The sequence below is a fragment of the Nycticebus coucang genome, chromosome 10, assembly GCF_027406575.1.
Source record: "Nycticebus coucang isolate mNycCou1 chromosome 10, mNycCou1.pri, whole genome shotgun sequence".
NCBI lineage: Eukaryota > Metazoa > Chordata > Mammalia > Primates > Lorisidae > Nycticebus > Nycticebus coucang.
Window position 1 is genome coordinate 78,464,978 of NC_069789.1, and position 16,240 is coordinate 78,481,217.

Here is a 16,240-nt window from a genome sequence, read left to right on the forward strand (position 1 = left end):
GGAGCACTCCAAACTGCTTCTTGCCTGAGAGTTGCTCTCCCAGCCTTCCAGGAAATTCTGGTTTCTTCTTGTCCCAACACACCACTCAGCTGCTGACCACACAACCCCAGAACCCCCTCTCCTGCACCAACCAGCTACTCCAAACACGCAGTGGGTGCCCTCCCTTCCTGCTTTTTGGGGTACTTGTCGGGCTCTGGTGAAGGCGGCTGCTTTCTGAGGGGCAGTGAGTGTCCTGATTCAAGCAGTCGCCAAATCTTGATCGTTAAGCACCCAAACCATGTCTCAAGGAAGGAAAGTTGAAGAAATTATGCATGTTTGCCTCTGAGGGGCACAGACTAGGCTCTTTTCAAATGTCTGAGGGGCTGTATCTGGAAAAGACACTGTTCTGCGGTGCCCTCAGGGGCAAAGAACCAGTCGGCAGATGTGAAAGAGAAATTTTCCTTCCCTAAGAATCTCTCATAATGTAGGGAGGGCCGTTTTGGGAAGTAATGGGCTATCAGTCCCTGGTGTAGTTTAAGCAGATTCTGAATGAGCACTTGGTAGAGATGGACTAAAATAAGTGGTTTGTCCAGATTCTGGATCAATGATTTTCATGCCCACCTGATTATCAGAATCAACTGGGATGCCCCATCCCCCATTTTTATTCTGAAAAGTGTCAAACCTACAGAAAAGTTGAGTATAATAAATACCATCAGGCCTTTCACCTAAATTCACCAATTGCTAACATTTTGTCCATCTACTTGCCCTCCTCCTTTCTCGCTCCAGTATTTTCTTTTTTTTTTTTTTTTTTGTAGATTCAGAGTCTCACTGTACCGCCCTTGGGTAGAGTGCCGTGGCGTCACACAGCTCACAGCAACCTCTAACTCTTGGGCTTACACGATTCTCTTGCCTCAGCCTCCCGAGCAGCTGGGACTACAGGCGCCCGCCACAACGCCCGGCTATTTTTTGGTTGCAGTTTGGCCGGGGTTGGGTCCGAACCCGCCACCCTCGGCATACGGGGCCCGCGCCCTACTCACTGAGCCACAGGCGCCGCCCTCTAGTATTTTCTTGAGCCACTTGAACATGATTTACAGACGTATGGCATTTCGCCCTGCATTTCAGCGAGATCTCCTAAGAACAAACATTTCCTCTATAACCACAACACAACTGTTATGTCTAAGGCATTTAACATTAATAATATTGTGAAGTATGTGTTCCATATTCAAATTTTTCTAATTGCTCCCCCTTCAAATGCCCCTGATAATTTTGTTCATTTTTATTTTATTTTTTATCTGGAGGCTCATCAAAGATCACATATAAACCCAGAAAGTTTTGCCTTTTTAGAAATGGACTTCCCAAGTTATTCTAATATTCAGCTATGCATGAGATTAGTGGTCTTTTCTGATCGTGTGTCCCCTAAATATCTTTCTGCATACTTCTCCTATACTACTTTTATGTATACTACTATATACTATCGTATTAATATATGATGCACTTTAGAAAACATGTACAAAAATAAAGGATTAGGTGAAAATAAGTGGTTCTAAAATTTCTTTTGGTGGCTTCCTAGTGTAGATTCTCTGATGGATGTCAAATAAGATTTAAGCTTATTTTCCACATTTGTCACACTCACAGGGTTTCTCTTTAATGTGGAATGTTCTGATGTCAAATAAGACTTTTGTGTGTGTGTGTGTGGTTTTTGGCCAGGGCTGGTTTGAACCCGCCACCTCCAGCATATGGGACTGGCGCCCTACTCCTTGAGCCACAGGTGCCATCCCTCCAATAAGACTTAAGCTGCGACCAAATGTTCTTATTTTATTTTTTTGAAGCAGAGTCTAGTTGCCCTAGGTGGAGGGCCATGGGCATCTTCACAGCTCACAGCAACCTCAAACTTCTGGGCTCAAGTGATCCTCTTGCCTCAGCCTCTCAAGTAGCTGGGACTACAGGCATCTGCCACCATGCCTGGCTATTTTTTCTGTTTTAAGTAGAGGCAGGGTCTTACTCTTGCTCAGACTCATCTTGAACTCCTGAGCTCAAGCTATCCATTTGCCTGGTGAAAAAGTGAGAATTTTCCCCATAGTTTACTAAGGTTAATAATCACCCCATAGATTAAAAGATAAGAAGCTAGGTACCCTGTTGTAAAGGGTTTCATTCTGTATATGGCAGGGACTGCCCAAGAGTGTTCATTCATTTATCTTTTGCTTTACTCCCTACCTTTTCCATTTAGGTCGGAAACAAAAAGAAGAGCCCAAGGTAACATTTTTCCCTTATGCTGTTACAAACAGTAGAAGATGAAAGAGCGTGGTCTATCAATTGCCAGCATGGTTCTCCGGATTATAGGAGTCCCAGTGAAGGGTTGAACCAGTTGTCACCTTACTCATCGTTCACGGGGCTAGGGAGCTCCTCAGCAACATCCCCCCCCTCCATGCACACACTTCTTGCTAGCCCATGACTAGTAGGCTGGATCTTGCTTAGTACGAATTTCTGTCCAAACAGAAGTTGGGAGAGAAGACCTTGGAAGGCCTTTCAGGCTACTATGAAACCAGTTACTTATTGGCCTCCCCTCTGCTGCAGGGGGTACTCCCCGTGCCAACACATAAAGCTGATCCAGGATGCTGCTGAGAGAAAGCCTCCGACACTCAGGAGTTCCCTTTGCTTGCTCCCCTTCAGGATGTAAGGCTGAGCGTTCCCATGCCCTATACACTCAAGGTGCACTACAAGTACACGGCAGTCATGGAGACGCAGCCTGGGCTCCCCTACAGCCGGGTCCGGAATATGGTGTCTAAGAAACTGCAGCTCCTGCCAGAACACACGAAGCTGAGGTGAGCTCCATGCAGGAGGCTGGGAGAGGCACCGCCAAGGACTTTGTGCTGGCATGGAGGACTGGAGAGGGGGGTGGTTTTGTGATGATACCTGTAGTCTGTGACCTGGTTCTTACTCATCATCCCCCAGCTACCGGCCTCAGAACAGCAATGAGCTGGTGCTGCTGTCAGAAGATAACATGAAGGATGCCTGGGGCCAAGTGAAAAACTACTGCCTGACTCTGTGGTGTGAGAACACAGTGGTGAGTGCAATGAGCCTGGGGCATGGAAGGCCATGTTCCCATTGGGCCACTTCCTCAACAACACAACATTTATCAAGCACCTTCTCTGTGCCATGCTTGGTGTTGGGGACATGGTGGATTACAAGTCACATGTCTGTTTTCCTTTTACCTGCATCTTCACCCCAGCTGCAGCTGGGAGAGGGTTTCCCACAAGAAAAGAATAGGCCCAGGGGGTCTAGGAGCCCACAGAAATCTTCCAGACCTCTCTTAATCTTGTATCATTATTAAGCAAGGTCGGAATGAGGTCATAGCTTGAGGCTGAGCTCACGGCCATTCTGTACTTTCTTAAGTTTCAATGAGAAAGGGTGAAAGAAAACATTTATTTCACAGAGATGATTTGGGTAATGACTGCCTAATAGCAAGCATCTACTGAAAACTGCCCATATGCCAGATACTGTGTGCTAAGTACATTCTGTTTGCTGATTCTTATCATCTGCACAACTCCAGGAGGTAGGTATTACTATCCCTTTTTATAATTTAGGAGACAAGGCCAAGAGAAGTCAAGCCTAGCTGGGTGTTGTGGCAGGCGCCTGTAGTCCCAGCTATTCTGGAGGCTGAGGCAAGAGGATCAGCTTAAGCCCAAGAGTTTGAGGTTGCTGTGAGCTATAACACTATGACGCCATGGCACTCTACCCAGAGCGACAAAGTGAGACTCTTATCTCAAAAAAAAAAAAAAGAGAGGTCAAGTAGCTGGACTAAGATTACACAGGTGACCAGTAGAGGAGCCAGGATTCAGGCAGATGTTCTCTGATTCCATTGCCTGCCTATATCCTAAGTACCTCACTACTCTGACAGTACAGGGCAGTCTATCATACTAGCCTGCGGCCCAGCAAACAGTTAATTGACCTCAGAGTAAGAATGGGGCGGGGAGGATTAGGAGCAAAGTTAAAGGGATGGAAGAGTAGCTACAAGGTAAAAATCTTGGACTTCATCCCTTCCTCTCTAGAAGAAAAGTTGCCATTTCTTTTTGTTGTTAACTTCCTCCCCCAAATCTGGTCCCTGTAAACTATCCCATCTGCTTACTATTAACAAACTTTTGTCTTTTTATAATTTCACATAAGTAGATTGTACAGCATATTCAGTCTTTGTTTCAATAGTCTCTCCCGGGCAGTGCCTGTGGCTCAAAGGAGTAGGGCGCCAGCCCCATATGCTGGAGGTGGCAGGTTCAAACCCAGCCCTGGACAAAAACTGCAAAAAAAAAAAAAAAAAAGTCTCTTCCTTTTGATTGCTAAAAGGCATTCCATTGTATGGATATGACAGTTTGTCCGTCCACTGTTGGTGGACATTTGAGTTGTTTGCTTGTGACATTCATTCTACAACAAACATTTGCTAAGTGCCTACTTCTCTGTAGACAGACACAGGAGGTATAAAAACCTAGTAAGACATAGACTCTTATTAGATAAAGGGAAGACATGAGTAAATAGATAACGGTGAAGTGTCATATTAAGGAAACTCAAGGAGACTGACTAATGGTGTACTGTGTTGTGGAAGCACACGGGAGGGCATCTAATCCAAAAATGCTAGAGAGAAATGCTCAGCCTCAGGGAACAAGCAGGAGTACTTTCTAAAAAAATACTGCTGAAATCATCTTGAAGCTTAGTCTTAAAACAATAAATATAAATTAGCAAAGAGAAGGAAAGGCTGCATTACACAGATGGAGAGAAAGAGGGAACATCACGTCAGCCCTGTGGGCAAAGGGGCTCAGTGTTACTGAACACAACGGTGAGAATGGCGGGAGACAGGGCTGGAAAGCCAACAGGGCTGTTAGCATGGAAGGCCTCGGACATTACAGAACTAGGATGTTGTGAAGAAGACAGAGTCAGGTCTTGGTGTGGGTTAATGATCATGGGGTGTGTGTTAAGGCAGGGAACTCAGGCCAGCCAGTGAGCTTCCTGTCCTCAGCTCCCATGGCAGTCCTGGGCTGGGAGAGACCTGTGTTCGGAGTAATGATACCACAGTCTCCAATGCCCGCAGCTGTTAACTAGGGATCCTGTGACAGTTTCAGTTCTCTCTCCACTCACCTGTTTTTCTGCCTTAGCATTTTTAGGCTGTGGCATTTGGAGTTCTATTGGTGTAGGGTAGTGGTTCTCAACCTTCCTAATGGCACGGCCCTTTAATACAGTTCCTCATGTTGTGGTGACTGTATTAAAGGGTTGTGGCATTAGGAAGGTTGAGAACCACTGGTGTAGGGTATGTAATATTAAACAGTTTATACATGAATCCCTTAGAGAGCTACAAGTGGGTTTTCAGACAATGGAAATGACTGTGTGGAAAAGCCATTCTAGCCTGTCCAGGCCTGGGGCCCAGGGCAGGAGGCGGTTTCTCCTCCAAACCTCATCCTCGCAGCTGGGCAGGGCAGAGGTGGAGGGTCGGGTCTGTTAGATAGGGGAAGAGTTTCTTTGGTATGCTCTCACTCAAATCAAAGAAAAATGTTTGCTGCAAAAAAAAAAAAAAATAAAAAAAAATAAGTGGGAGAGGAAAAATGGAGGAGGATGAGCTGGAGGAGGGCCCTCTATAATCCCCAGTCAGCGGCATTTAAGAGTTCAGAAAATTGCCTTCAAGCAGTTGAGCTACTGGGGTTGAGACTCTGATTAGTCTCTGACTGAGAGAAAAGGGGGATAAGTGTGAATATAAGGGGTTCCTTGGAAGTTTGACAGGTCACTATAGTTAGTCTGAACTGTCTTCGGACTAACCCCCTTCAGCATCTTCTTGAAAGGGTTCTGGCTAGAAGGGCTTCTGCTCTAAATGTGAACATCTCTTAAAAGTTGTTTTAATTAATTTTTTCCTTTGGCAAGAGCTTCCATCTAAGCTATTCCCAAACTACCAGCAGTCTTTGGAACTCAATCCAGGCTCAAGTGTTGAACACTCTTTACCACTATCCATTAGCCTTGGAGGCAGAAAGTCATGTTGTTCTCATACTAGGAGAAGGAAAATGAACTAACGTTTGTTAAGCACATACACTTATACTAACCAATGTTTATATAACAGAACCTAAGTTGAGGGGTTACACCCAAGGGACTGTAACAAACTGGTCAACATAAGGAACTGGGCCTCCTGTACTGATACATACATGAGGTGTATGTCTGGTCTATGAAAATTAGATCAACTTAGGGAGGTGGTCAGCTATGGAGATTCTACATGTATACTTAGTACTGTCACAGTAACTGTTCAATAAATACCAACTTTTATTCTGTGTCGTCTTATTTAATTTTTCTGGCCTCAGTCTCAAAGTGAGGAAACTGAAGTTCTCAGGGGTTATACTGCTAGCTCAAGGAACACAGCTGATAAGCAGTGGAGCTGGGATTCAAACCTAGCTCTGTGGACTCCTTAGGGCTATGTCCATCTGACTGTGCTGCCTTCTGATAAAAAGGATATGCCAAGGCTCAACAAACAGCTAGAACTTTGAACACTCAGTACATTTCAGCCTGGCAGCGTGTCTAACATTCATTTGTTAAATACTGATTCGTATCTCCAGAAATACCTCTCTCCATTTATGGAGCAAAAATGCCCATAAGGTGTAAAAAGTCTAAAACCTTACGTGTAAGAAGTGTTACCAAGGAGTGTGGCCCTGTGCAGTGTCTTCTCAAACTTCAGAAACCAGAAATAACCTGGAGGCCTTAAAATACAGTGGTCCCACCCTCAAGGAGTTTCTGACTTAGGTTTGGGATGGAGCTGAAAATCTGCGTTTCTACCAAGTGGCTTTGGTGCTGAGAAAAGGGTGTTAGATCCAGTGCTAAGATGGAAACCCAGGTTTGACTTTGGGCTCTGTCACTTATGACTCCACCTGTTTCCCCATCTGGGGGGGAAAAAAAGGTTAATAATGCCTATTCTGCCTTTCTCAGGCTTATTGTAAGTTTTTAGTAAGCTATTTTAAGACAATAGATGGTTCTATAGACCTTTTGGTTTCCTTTATTACCTGACCATCCAGTATTCAAAAAGGACACATCAGCTCTACACTAAGCACTGATGACAAACTTGCCTTTGAGTTTATATCCTAGGTTCTACTATGACACTTCACTGGCTCCTTTAGTGATGTTCAATATCCGCTGGCCAGGAAATTAGGAAAATTAACAAGCCCATTGTTATTTCAGGGTGACCAAGGCTTTCCAGATGAACCCAAGGAAAGTGAAAAATGTAATGCTAATAACCATCCAACAGAACCTCAGCTTAAGGAAGGGAGCCAAGTGGTAGCTCTCTTCAGTTACAAGGCCACGCAACCGGAAGACCTGGACTTTGTGGAAGGGGATGTAATCCTCGTGCTATCAAAGGGTAAGTGCTGTTCTAAGAGTATGTAAACTAATTGACATGTCAGCTGAAACAAGGTCAAGGGCAGAGAGAAGACGTCAGTAACATACAAACCGAACTACAGCCAGTGGTTTCAATCTCCCTCTGGTGTTGAGCTGGAACCAAACTGAGCGTTTGGCCTTTCCCTATCTGTTGCTCTGATGGGCGGAGGCAAGTAGCCTGAGATAACACCTTGATTACCACAGATGGATGTTTTAGAACTCATGGATCCTTACTCTCAGGGTTAACACATTTGCTGGGATAATTTTACCTTTGTACCCACTCATATGATGCTTACCTTCTGTGAACCAGTTCTTTGAGTTGAAACTCAAACTATTGAAACAAACTATTAATCTCTCTGGGTCTCCTTTTCCTTGAGTAAAATATAGCTAATATTCATTGCTGAGTCATGATGTCAGATTCAACAGTACATTTTATCAAAGGTTCAACATAGGAGCTATTAAAATCTTTATATTTTTACAAACACGTACTAAAACCATTGCTAGTTCTAATTCTCAACTCTTTCGATTAATCACTGAATGGCAAATTTTTATTTTGAATAAAAAAAAAAAAACAAACCTAGCTCCACGGACTCCTTGGGGCTATTCCATCTGACTGTGCTGCCTTCTGATAAAGAGGATATGCCAAGGTTTATTTATTTAACCAACAGCATATCCCTTTCTGTCAAAACAGATTCCCAACAAAGTTTAAATACAATCCTCTTTCTTAAAAACTATACCTAAGGAGAAGAAAAAACACAAACTATACCTGAGGATTTATTACTCAATTTATTTTACCTTATTTCTCTATTTGTTAACTTTTTGAAAAATATAATTCATTCTTGTGCATTTTACTCCTTCATTATCCTAAGTCAGAAATCAGTAATAAGATGGTTATTAATAAAGCCTATGTCCAATACTTTGTTTCTCTCGATCACAATGGGAGGTGTGGAGGTTGACTGACAAAAGGTCAATCCTGGTTTTAGAAATCATTGTGTACCTTTCCTTTTATCAGTGAATGAAGAATGGCTGGAAGGGGAGTGCAAAGGGAAGGTTGGCATCTTCCCCAAAGCTTTTGTTGAAGAACGTGCAACTACAGATGTGAAAAGCATTCTTAGAGAAGTCTAGGACGCTTCACAACCTACGAAGTCAAACAAAAGGAAGCCTTTATTTGTTTGCATGATTTAGCAGACTGCTGCTGTATACTGTACCGGGGACATTACAGTTTGAGAGCGTTACCCTCAATTTTCCCTGTTAACAATTAATCTATTAGACATTGATGTGAGTACCTAGGACAATGATTTTTCTGGGGCACAGGGGGTGGGGGAGTTATGGGGAGGAGTGGAAGGGTCTTCTAGGGTGCTGATAATCTGTTTCTTGCTCTGAATGCCGGCTACCCAGATGCATTCACATTGTAAAAATTTACCAAGCTGTTTACTTTTGAATGATGCATTTCTCTGTATGTATACCCCAATAAAAAAAACTTAATCTCACAAAACCAAAATAAGACACCAAAAGTCCAGGCCCAAGGGCCATGTATAAACACTCCGGTTCCTATAACACACTATCACAGACTCTTTAGTAATTCAGAAGGCGTACGCATATATGCAGGGTCTCCAGTGGTAGCTTGATGGACCTTCAATATAAACTATAAAGGCAGATCTCCTGCCTTAGCCTCCCAAGTAGTTGGGTCAATAGGTACCCACCACCATGCCCAGCTAGTATTTTCTATTTTTGGTAGAGATGGGGGTCTCACTGTTGCTCAGGCTGGTCTTCAATTCCTGACCTCTAACAATCTTCCCACCGTGCCCTACCAGACTGCTAGGATTATGGGAATGAGCCACTTGCATCCAACTTCTTTATTAAATAAAATAATTTTGATCATCAGTTTCTTTCTCCTCATCCCTTTCCATAATAATTCATTGGTTTGGAATGCTAATATAAGCAAAAATAACCCTAAAACACATTCAGGTTCTGATCATCTTTGCTTTTCCCTGGACAACTTGTCAGTAGTTGTGTTTTCTTCAATATTATTATCTTTTAGGATAGTAAATAAACAATCTATACACAGATCTGGTTGGAGAGAACATGGTTTAATTAAAGGCAAAGCTGATTTCAGCAGCTGCAGGTCTTGCACAGACAGATTAAAAAAAAAACCCAACAAAAACAAACAAACAAAAATACCCCAGAAAACAAAACAAAAAACCACAAAAGAAAGTTCGCTACACAAAACCAGCTTCTGGTGATGATTCTCCTCCCCATCCTCATTACTCCACAGTGAGGATGATAAGGCGAGGAACCCCGCCCCAAAGGTCAAGAAACATTCTAAACACCAAATTCTCATGCAGAATGGGGCTTTACATGGGAACTGGGTACTACTGGGAGTGAGATGGTAAACCTGGTTAGCTTGTCTAGGGTGCAAGAATCAGTGACAGTTCAAACACTGGAATGTTGCAGCTGCCTGAATGCAGAGCTCAAACACACAAACTGGGTAAAGGCAGTAGGGAAAGAGGCCTGGGAGGGATGGAAGAGGAGAAAGGTGGACACAGGGAAGGGGCTGGAGAGAAGCACAAAGGGTTTCATATTGCCATTGGGTTGGGGGCTTCACCCTTTCAGACCTCAAAAAAATAGAACAAAAACAAAAACCCAAACACCATGTCAAACTAAAAGAGCAATAAGGGCTCCAACCACTCTCTCTGAAGAGCAATGAGCATTATCTCACCCCCTTAAATTGCTGGGGTTGCCCAAACGCCAGGGGCAACCGGGGCTCCTGGATGTGCTTTGCTCTGCAGCTGTTTTCCAGCTCTTAAGTTCCACACACTCAGACACACAACCCCTCCCCTCTGGGAGAGCAGATGGGCATGTGTGTGCACACACACACACACAGACATACAAAGGAGGTCTCTCCCAGAAAATAAACCCTACCACTAGCACGGCAATTGGACATTGAGATTGTTTCCATAATTTCCCCTTAAAACATTACTTTTCCAGGAAATGACTGTCCTTCTGTTTCTAGACAAGAACATTTTCAGTCCTCTTTCCTCCTAATAAATATCAAATAAAAAGTTTCTTTTCCTTTCTTTTGCCTTTTCCAAAATGGACTTGGTTCTGTTTTCTTCTGCGCATGCTGTGCACGTGTCCGTGTTGCCTTGAGTTTCACTCTGAAAGTGGAGCTGGGAGACTGCAGCTGGGCAAGGCCTGGCCCCTCGGTGGGCTGTGCAGATGCTGCTGCTTCCTTCCTCTTCAGACTGTCTTTGGGGCCCCAACTGCTGGGCCCCATGCTGTTGCTTCTTGGTGAGATGTTGCACACATTAGGAATAAAAACAAGTTACTAGCATACAGCATAGGGTAATAAAGGGATGGAGACAAAGCAGGTGGGTGGTAAGTAGAAGGGGGCACAAAAACCAACCAAACAAAAAATAACCACACTGAAAGCTTCTACCCAGTAAAACGTGTCAGGCCACGAATGGACCAGCCTGCCTTCTGTGAGACTGCTTGCTATGCTACTGTAAAATGTACAGGAATCAAAAACGTAATTTGAAATCCTACAGCAGTCACCTGCTAGTCCAGCCCAGCACCACCACCCACACTGCATCCTTGATTAGGGCTCGAGCACCTACAGAGTGAAGGACATTTCCTGCTGGAGTCTCCAGGCCAGAGGAGGGCCTACCAGGACCTTCTGTGAGGCCTTGAACTCTCCCTTATGCCACTGGCTGAGGAGGTCGATTCCCTATCCTGTCACCATCAGCCTCTCTGGCAGGAGCAGTGAACAGGGCTTTCCTTGCTACACACTGACTAGAAGCACACCTGTGTATGGAAGAATTCAGTGTGATATTTTACTACTGAGAGTAATAACAATAATAAAAGATGTTTAGGAATAATTTCAACTACATTCTCAGTCAGCAAAGCAATCATTAATGGATTCCTATTTTATTCCCCAAAGAGGAAAAAAGGACTGAGAAGTTCCCATTGGCTTCTCCCATCTGCCTTCCCTTCTCAGCTTTCACTTCCCATGTGGCTGGGGACATGCACGATGGAGAAGGTGAGAGGTGGTGATATCAAGTAACTGAGTGAGATAAACAGCAGTTCCTCTCTTTCTCTCCCTCCGAAGGCCCTTTGGGGAACGGAGAGTTCCTGATGGATTTTTCTTTTTGTTGCACTGCGAACATTTCGTGCACACTCAGCGGGCTGGTGGAACACTTACACCCTCTTGACAGCAAGAAACAGAAAAGAGGGCTGCCACCTGCAGGGGACTGTGTGGGCCAGTCCTGCAAACCCAACATGCCATGGTTTATGGAGCCTTCATTCCCAGGGTTGCCATTTTGGCCTCAGTGTGGAGGGTTCATGGTGCCTTGTCCCCGCTGCTGTTTCTGCTTCTGCTGCATTAATAGCTGCTCCAGAGCGGAAGGTCCAGGACGCATCATGGAACTGGACCAGATAGACTGAAAAACAGCCCAGATCTTGTCAGCAGAGGTCAAATGCCTGGTTGTCTGAAAGGGATTTGTTTTTCAATCCCAGCCAAATATAAAGGCATGTATGTCCTAAGAGCCTCACCCCGACCCCTAAAAAAAGCCAGCTATTAGAAAAAGTCATGAGACTCTCAAGACTAACTAGATCCCATTATTTTAAACTAGAAAAGGTAAAATTACATTTTATATGAAATCTTTTTGCTAAAACTTGGCTGTAGACAATACCACAAGGTATTTACTGTAAAGATTTTAGGTAAACAGAACTATTCTAAAGTAAGATACTCTTTTCACTTGGTCAAAAAAGGGTTAAATCAAACATTTCCAGATAAATCATAATTTTCTTAACCTTAGAATGAAACTAAGACCTTTATGTTTCTGTCCTTCTGATGATGCTTCTTTATCACTAGTGAATTCATAGATTAAAAATAAAATTCCCATTTAAGAAATCTGTAAGGCAGACTGTGTTTCTTAGACTTCGCTATATATGTACAATGTATCAGTCAATGCTAAGGGCCTTAGAAATAAGTCTAGCTATTTATGTGAATAAAAGCAGAGACATGTTTCCTGCAAAAATCTTGAGGTTCTTGTTCCTGAAATCTACTCACCTTTAGGCTTTCCATGAGGACAGCAGAGGAATCCTCCATGGAGGGGCCATGGCCTGTCCAGGTGCCACTTGGAGTGCTGGCCTGATGCCAACTGCTCTCTGAGGATGATGTTGCTGACAGATAATCAATGCCAAACCCACCCATGGCTAAGGGAAGAAAGAGATTAAAAAGAATTTAAGACGATGTTCTTCTACTACTGTTAAATACCAAACCCTGGAAAGGGATGGAGTAAGTTCTTTCACTTTTGTTAGGAAATGAAACCTAGATCTCACCTGGCTTATCTGTTTTCCATCTATCTGCAGTCCTCCTATCCCTGTTATCTGGAGTCCCAATGGGTCCAAAATTGGAGAATGGAACAGAATTATGGTTGTGTGTTGGAGGAGAGCTGGGCAGGCTGCTTGGATTAGAGGAATGAGGAGACTGGCTGGCTGGTGTTGAATGATCTATTAAATAACAGCAACACAGGACATTAAACATATGTTTCACAAATATAAAAGAACTAGTTTCCTTTAGATTTGATCACTTAAATTCTCCTAAAAATAACTTCACAGGACTTTGGAGAAAAGGCAAAACAAGGGCCCAAAGAGATTCTGACCACATACACTAATTTGCCTTACTACACATATTTAAGGCATATTCTTTGCCTTAAAAAAGCAAAATGTAATAGTAGAAAATTTTGTTAAAAGAATGCACTATTCAGGCGGCGCCTGTGGCTCAAGGAGTAGGGCGCCGATCCCATATGCCGGAGGTGGCGGGTTCAAAACCAGCCCTGGCCAAAAACCACAAAAAAAAAAAAACAAGAATGCACTATTCAGGGGGTGGTGCCTGTGGCTCAAGGAGTAGGGCAGTGGCCCCATATACTGGGGGTGATGGGTTCAAGCCAGGGCCTAGCCAAAACTGAAAGAAAAAAAAAAAAAAAGAATGCACTATCTGGCATGCTTGTTTCAGGTAAGTATTTACTGGTCTTTTCTATAAAACATAGACTTTCCTAACCTTAAGAACTCTCTTTAAAAGCCTTATTTTAAAAAGCAAAAGCCAGGTGCAGCAGCATGCACCGGGATTCCAGCTACTCAGAAGGTGGGGCAACATAGTGAGATCTTGCATAAAAAAGGGGGCAACTTATCCTATACAGAATGCACATTTACAAACAAAACAAAAAACAGCTGGGAACCATAAGATGAACCCCTGTTTTTTCTGCTTAGAACTCCGTTAGTTACTGAGGAAATAAAAGGCTTTTTTAGTAGTGTTTGTTACACAAACCAGCTCATCAGGCTTTTTTCCTATTTTCTTTCAGAAGTTACTTAAAATACAAAAAACCGGGGCGGTGCCTGTGGCTCAAAGGAGTAGGGTGCTGGCCCCATATGCTAGAGGTGGTGGGTTCAAATCCAGCCCTGGCCAAAAACGGCAAAAAAAAAAAAATACAAAAAACCAAAACCTAATATATTAATAATTATAAAATCTCACTTAACTTTTAATTAATACGAATATATAAGAAATACAAAATCTACAATTTAAAGACTAGTTAATACCTGAACTGGCAGGAAGTGATGGAGACCAGGGAGTCCCTTCAAAAAGGGAATACAGAGATGTTTCCTGGGGCGCCAGGGAGGGACTGAGTTCTGCCTTGGAGCTGGTTGTCAGGTTTTTCCCATATACCTCATTGAACACACTGTTATTTGGGTATCTTTCCTGAAAGACATGATAGTCAAGTTATAAACTCATTCCAAGTAGAGAAATTTAAGAAAATACAACGTCATATTCATGGATGCTTGAAACACTTTAAGCTTTTCTTAGCAAAAGAAACTTTGGGGGGGCTTTTGTTTCTTTTAATTTTCCAGTCAAATTTATTTTCTCTTTTGCTTTCTCTCACCCTTTATTTTGTTCTATGTAAACCACCCGGGTTAAAAAATGTGACTAGTTTATTTGGCTTAACAACAGAGTCCTAAGCATTTCAATATTAATGAGAAGTTAAAGGATTTAAACTCATAATGTACAAAGTCACTAGTCTGCCCTAATCAGAAACAAATGAGATCAAATCAAATATTTGGAGACCAATATTTGGTCACCAATATAAGGAGAAGAAAGAAGAAAAATAGACATACTAAAATAGTATGAAAAAAATGTATCAGCTGACACTAAAAGCACAAAGCAGGATTCTTAGCTGTTTACCTACCTGATTGAGAGAGAATCCGGTGAGGGACAGGAAAGAGGATGAATGGGACATGAGCTCTGAGGGCTTCTCCAATAAGGATTTCTTCACAGTCCCAGAAAAAAAGTAAGCAAGTTACGTCTTCCGTTTCTTAATATTAAATCTTAAGATACTATAGAACCAAAGTAAACGATCATCATTTAAGCATGCTTATACCTGTCTGTCATGTACCAAGAATGAAACTCAGAAGATGTGAATTCAAATCTGTTAATACTATGACACCAACTAAGTGCCAGTTGCCACAGATAAGCCTAACAGAACCCTCCTTTATCAGCATATCTAATCTAGCAGAGATTCTATTCTGGCAGAGACCAGACTTGGAAAACAGCAGTTCTGAGTGTTTACTAGGCATGAACCTTAGGACTCCCCTTGTCAATAATTGCATTTGAAATAATCTCGAAACAAAATGCTGAACTGTCCTAGTACTGCTCCCTTATACTCCAACTTTTAAAATATTAACACTGGTGACTTCAATAGTCTTTTAAATCCATCTGACAAATGGTTTTGTTAACGTTTCCTAAGCAGCTGTTTGGTATATATATTTTAGAATAGTTGCTAAGAATCAAGCTTACATTGACTTGCCCTATGAAAGTTAACAGGAAAAAAAGATGACAAATCTCTAATGCTATCATTGAATAGTTGGTTAAACATTTATTAAACACACACGCAAGGCACTTTCACACACATATTGCTAACAATGCCAAATACAGGAAGGGTTATAGCCAAGGTTTGGTGTCTTTTTGCATTGTGGTTTTTTTGCATATGCAATCCCCCAAAAGAAAGAAAAAAGAAAAATAGACAGAAAAAACTCCTCCTTATCCCACCATCAGCTCATTTCCAGCAGAAGGGGCAGGAGCAAAGGGAACTAAGGGATTGGGAAACAAGTGGACAGAGAAGCACCATCCTCCTGTCTTGCAAGCCACTCCAGCAGAAGAGCAATAGGAAAGGCAAATGTACACAGGTGACAGAACCGCAGCCAGGCTGCCACGGCCTCTGCTCCCAGCCATGGCACTATTACCATTTACGGTTCCAGGGCTCTTTTATTGCTGTTAACTTGATAGGAGGCCTCTATTGCCACTCACACATGCAAATTCTTAAGGGAAATACAAGTGCCAGGGATGGCAGCTACTGTCACGAAAGCTGTTATGCTTTTATTTCTTCTTATACTAAAACGAATGCATTTTAATCTTACAAATGTTTTCTTCCCCCATGTTTCTGGGGAAAAAAGCAGCAAGAAAGCAAAATGCATATCTTTTTATGTTTTATTAAGATACAATGAAGAGAAGAGGAAAAGAGCCCTCATTGTATACATCTTCCTTCCTATCTTCTATTCTCTCTAGTCTTAGTAACATACAACATAAACACGGACAAGTGTAAAACTAACATTCTTTAAAATGCAAGCTAGGTTCTAGAAGATTATTTTTTTAAAGATACCACTAAACAATTCTTAGATTTTATTTGTTAAACTAGTTATTTATCTTCATATTCACTAATTTATGACACTACAACAATTGATTATAAATAGAATCCTCTTCACTTTAACTCATTCTATCTATTAATCCAATTCGGAATTGAGACCAAGGCTCTTTCTG

At 42.5% G+C, this 16,240-nt stretch overlaps 2 protein-coding genes across 7 annotated transcripts in view; one reads left to right on the forward strand and one right to left on the reverse strand.

The window, feature by feature from the left end:
* NCF2 (neutrophil cytosolic factor 2) overlaps positions 1-9,626 on the forward strand; it is a 32,902-nt gene extending 23,276 nt beyond the window's left edge. For both annotated transcript variants that reach the window (XM_053604608.1, XM_053604609.1), the window contains 5 exons: positions 2,207-2,232; positions 2,650-2,801; positions 2,932-3,043; positions 7,174-7,351; positions 8,381-9,626. In XM_053604608.1, coding sequence (XP_053460583.1) covers positions 2,207-2,232; positions 2,650-2,801; positions 2,932-3,043; positions 7,174-7,351; positions 8,381-8,493 — 581 coding nt within the window. In that variant the 3' untranslated portion in view covers positions 8,494-9,626. The remainder of the gene's footprint in view (positions 1-2,206; positions 2,233-2,649; positions 2,802-2,931; positions 3,044-7,173; positions 7,352-8,380) is intronic.
* The window catches only part of SMG7 (SMG7 nonsense mediated mRNA decay factor), an 80,994-nt gene continuing 74,193 nt past the window's right edge, over positions 9,440-16,240 (reverse strand). For all 5 annotated transcript variants that reach the window (XM_053604607.1, XM_053604604.1, XM_053604606.1 and 2 more), the window contains 5 exons: positions 14,613-14,693; positions 13,969-14,128; positions 12,712-12,882; positions 12,440-12,585; positions 9,440-11,807 (listed from right to left, as the gene is read on the reverse strand). In XM_053604607.1, the coding sequence (XP_053460582.1) occupies positions 11,694-11,807; positions 12,440-12,585; positions 12,712-12,882; positions 13,969-14,128; positions 14,613-14,693 (672 nt within the window). In that variant the 3' untranslated portion in view covers positions 9,440-11,693. The remainder of the gene's footprint in view (positions 11,808-12,439; positions 12,586-12,711; positions 12,883-13,968; positions 14,129-14,612; positions 14,694-16,240) is intronic.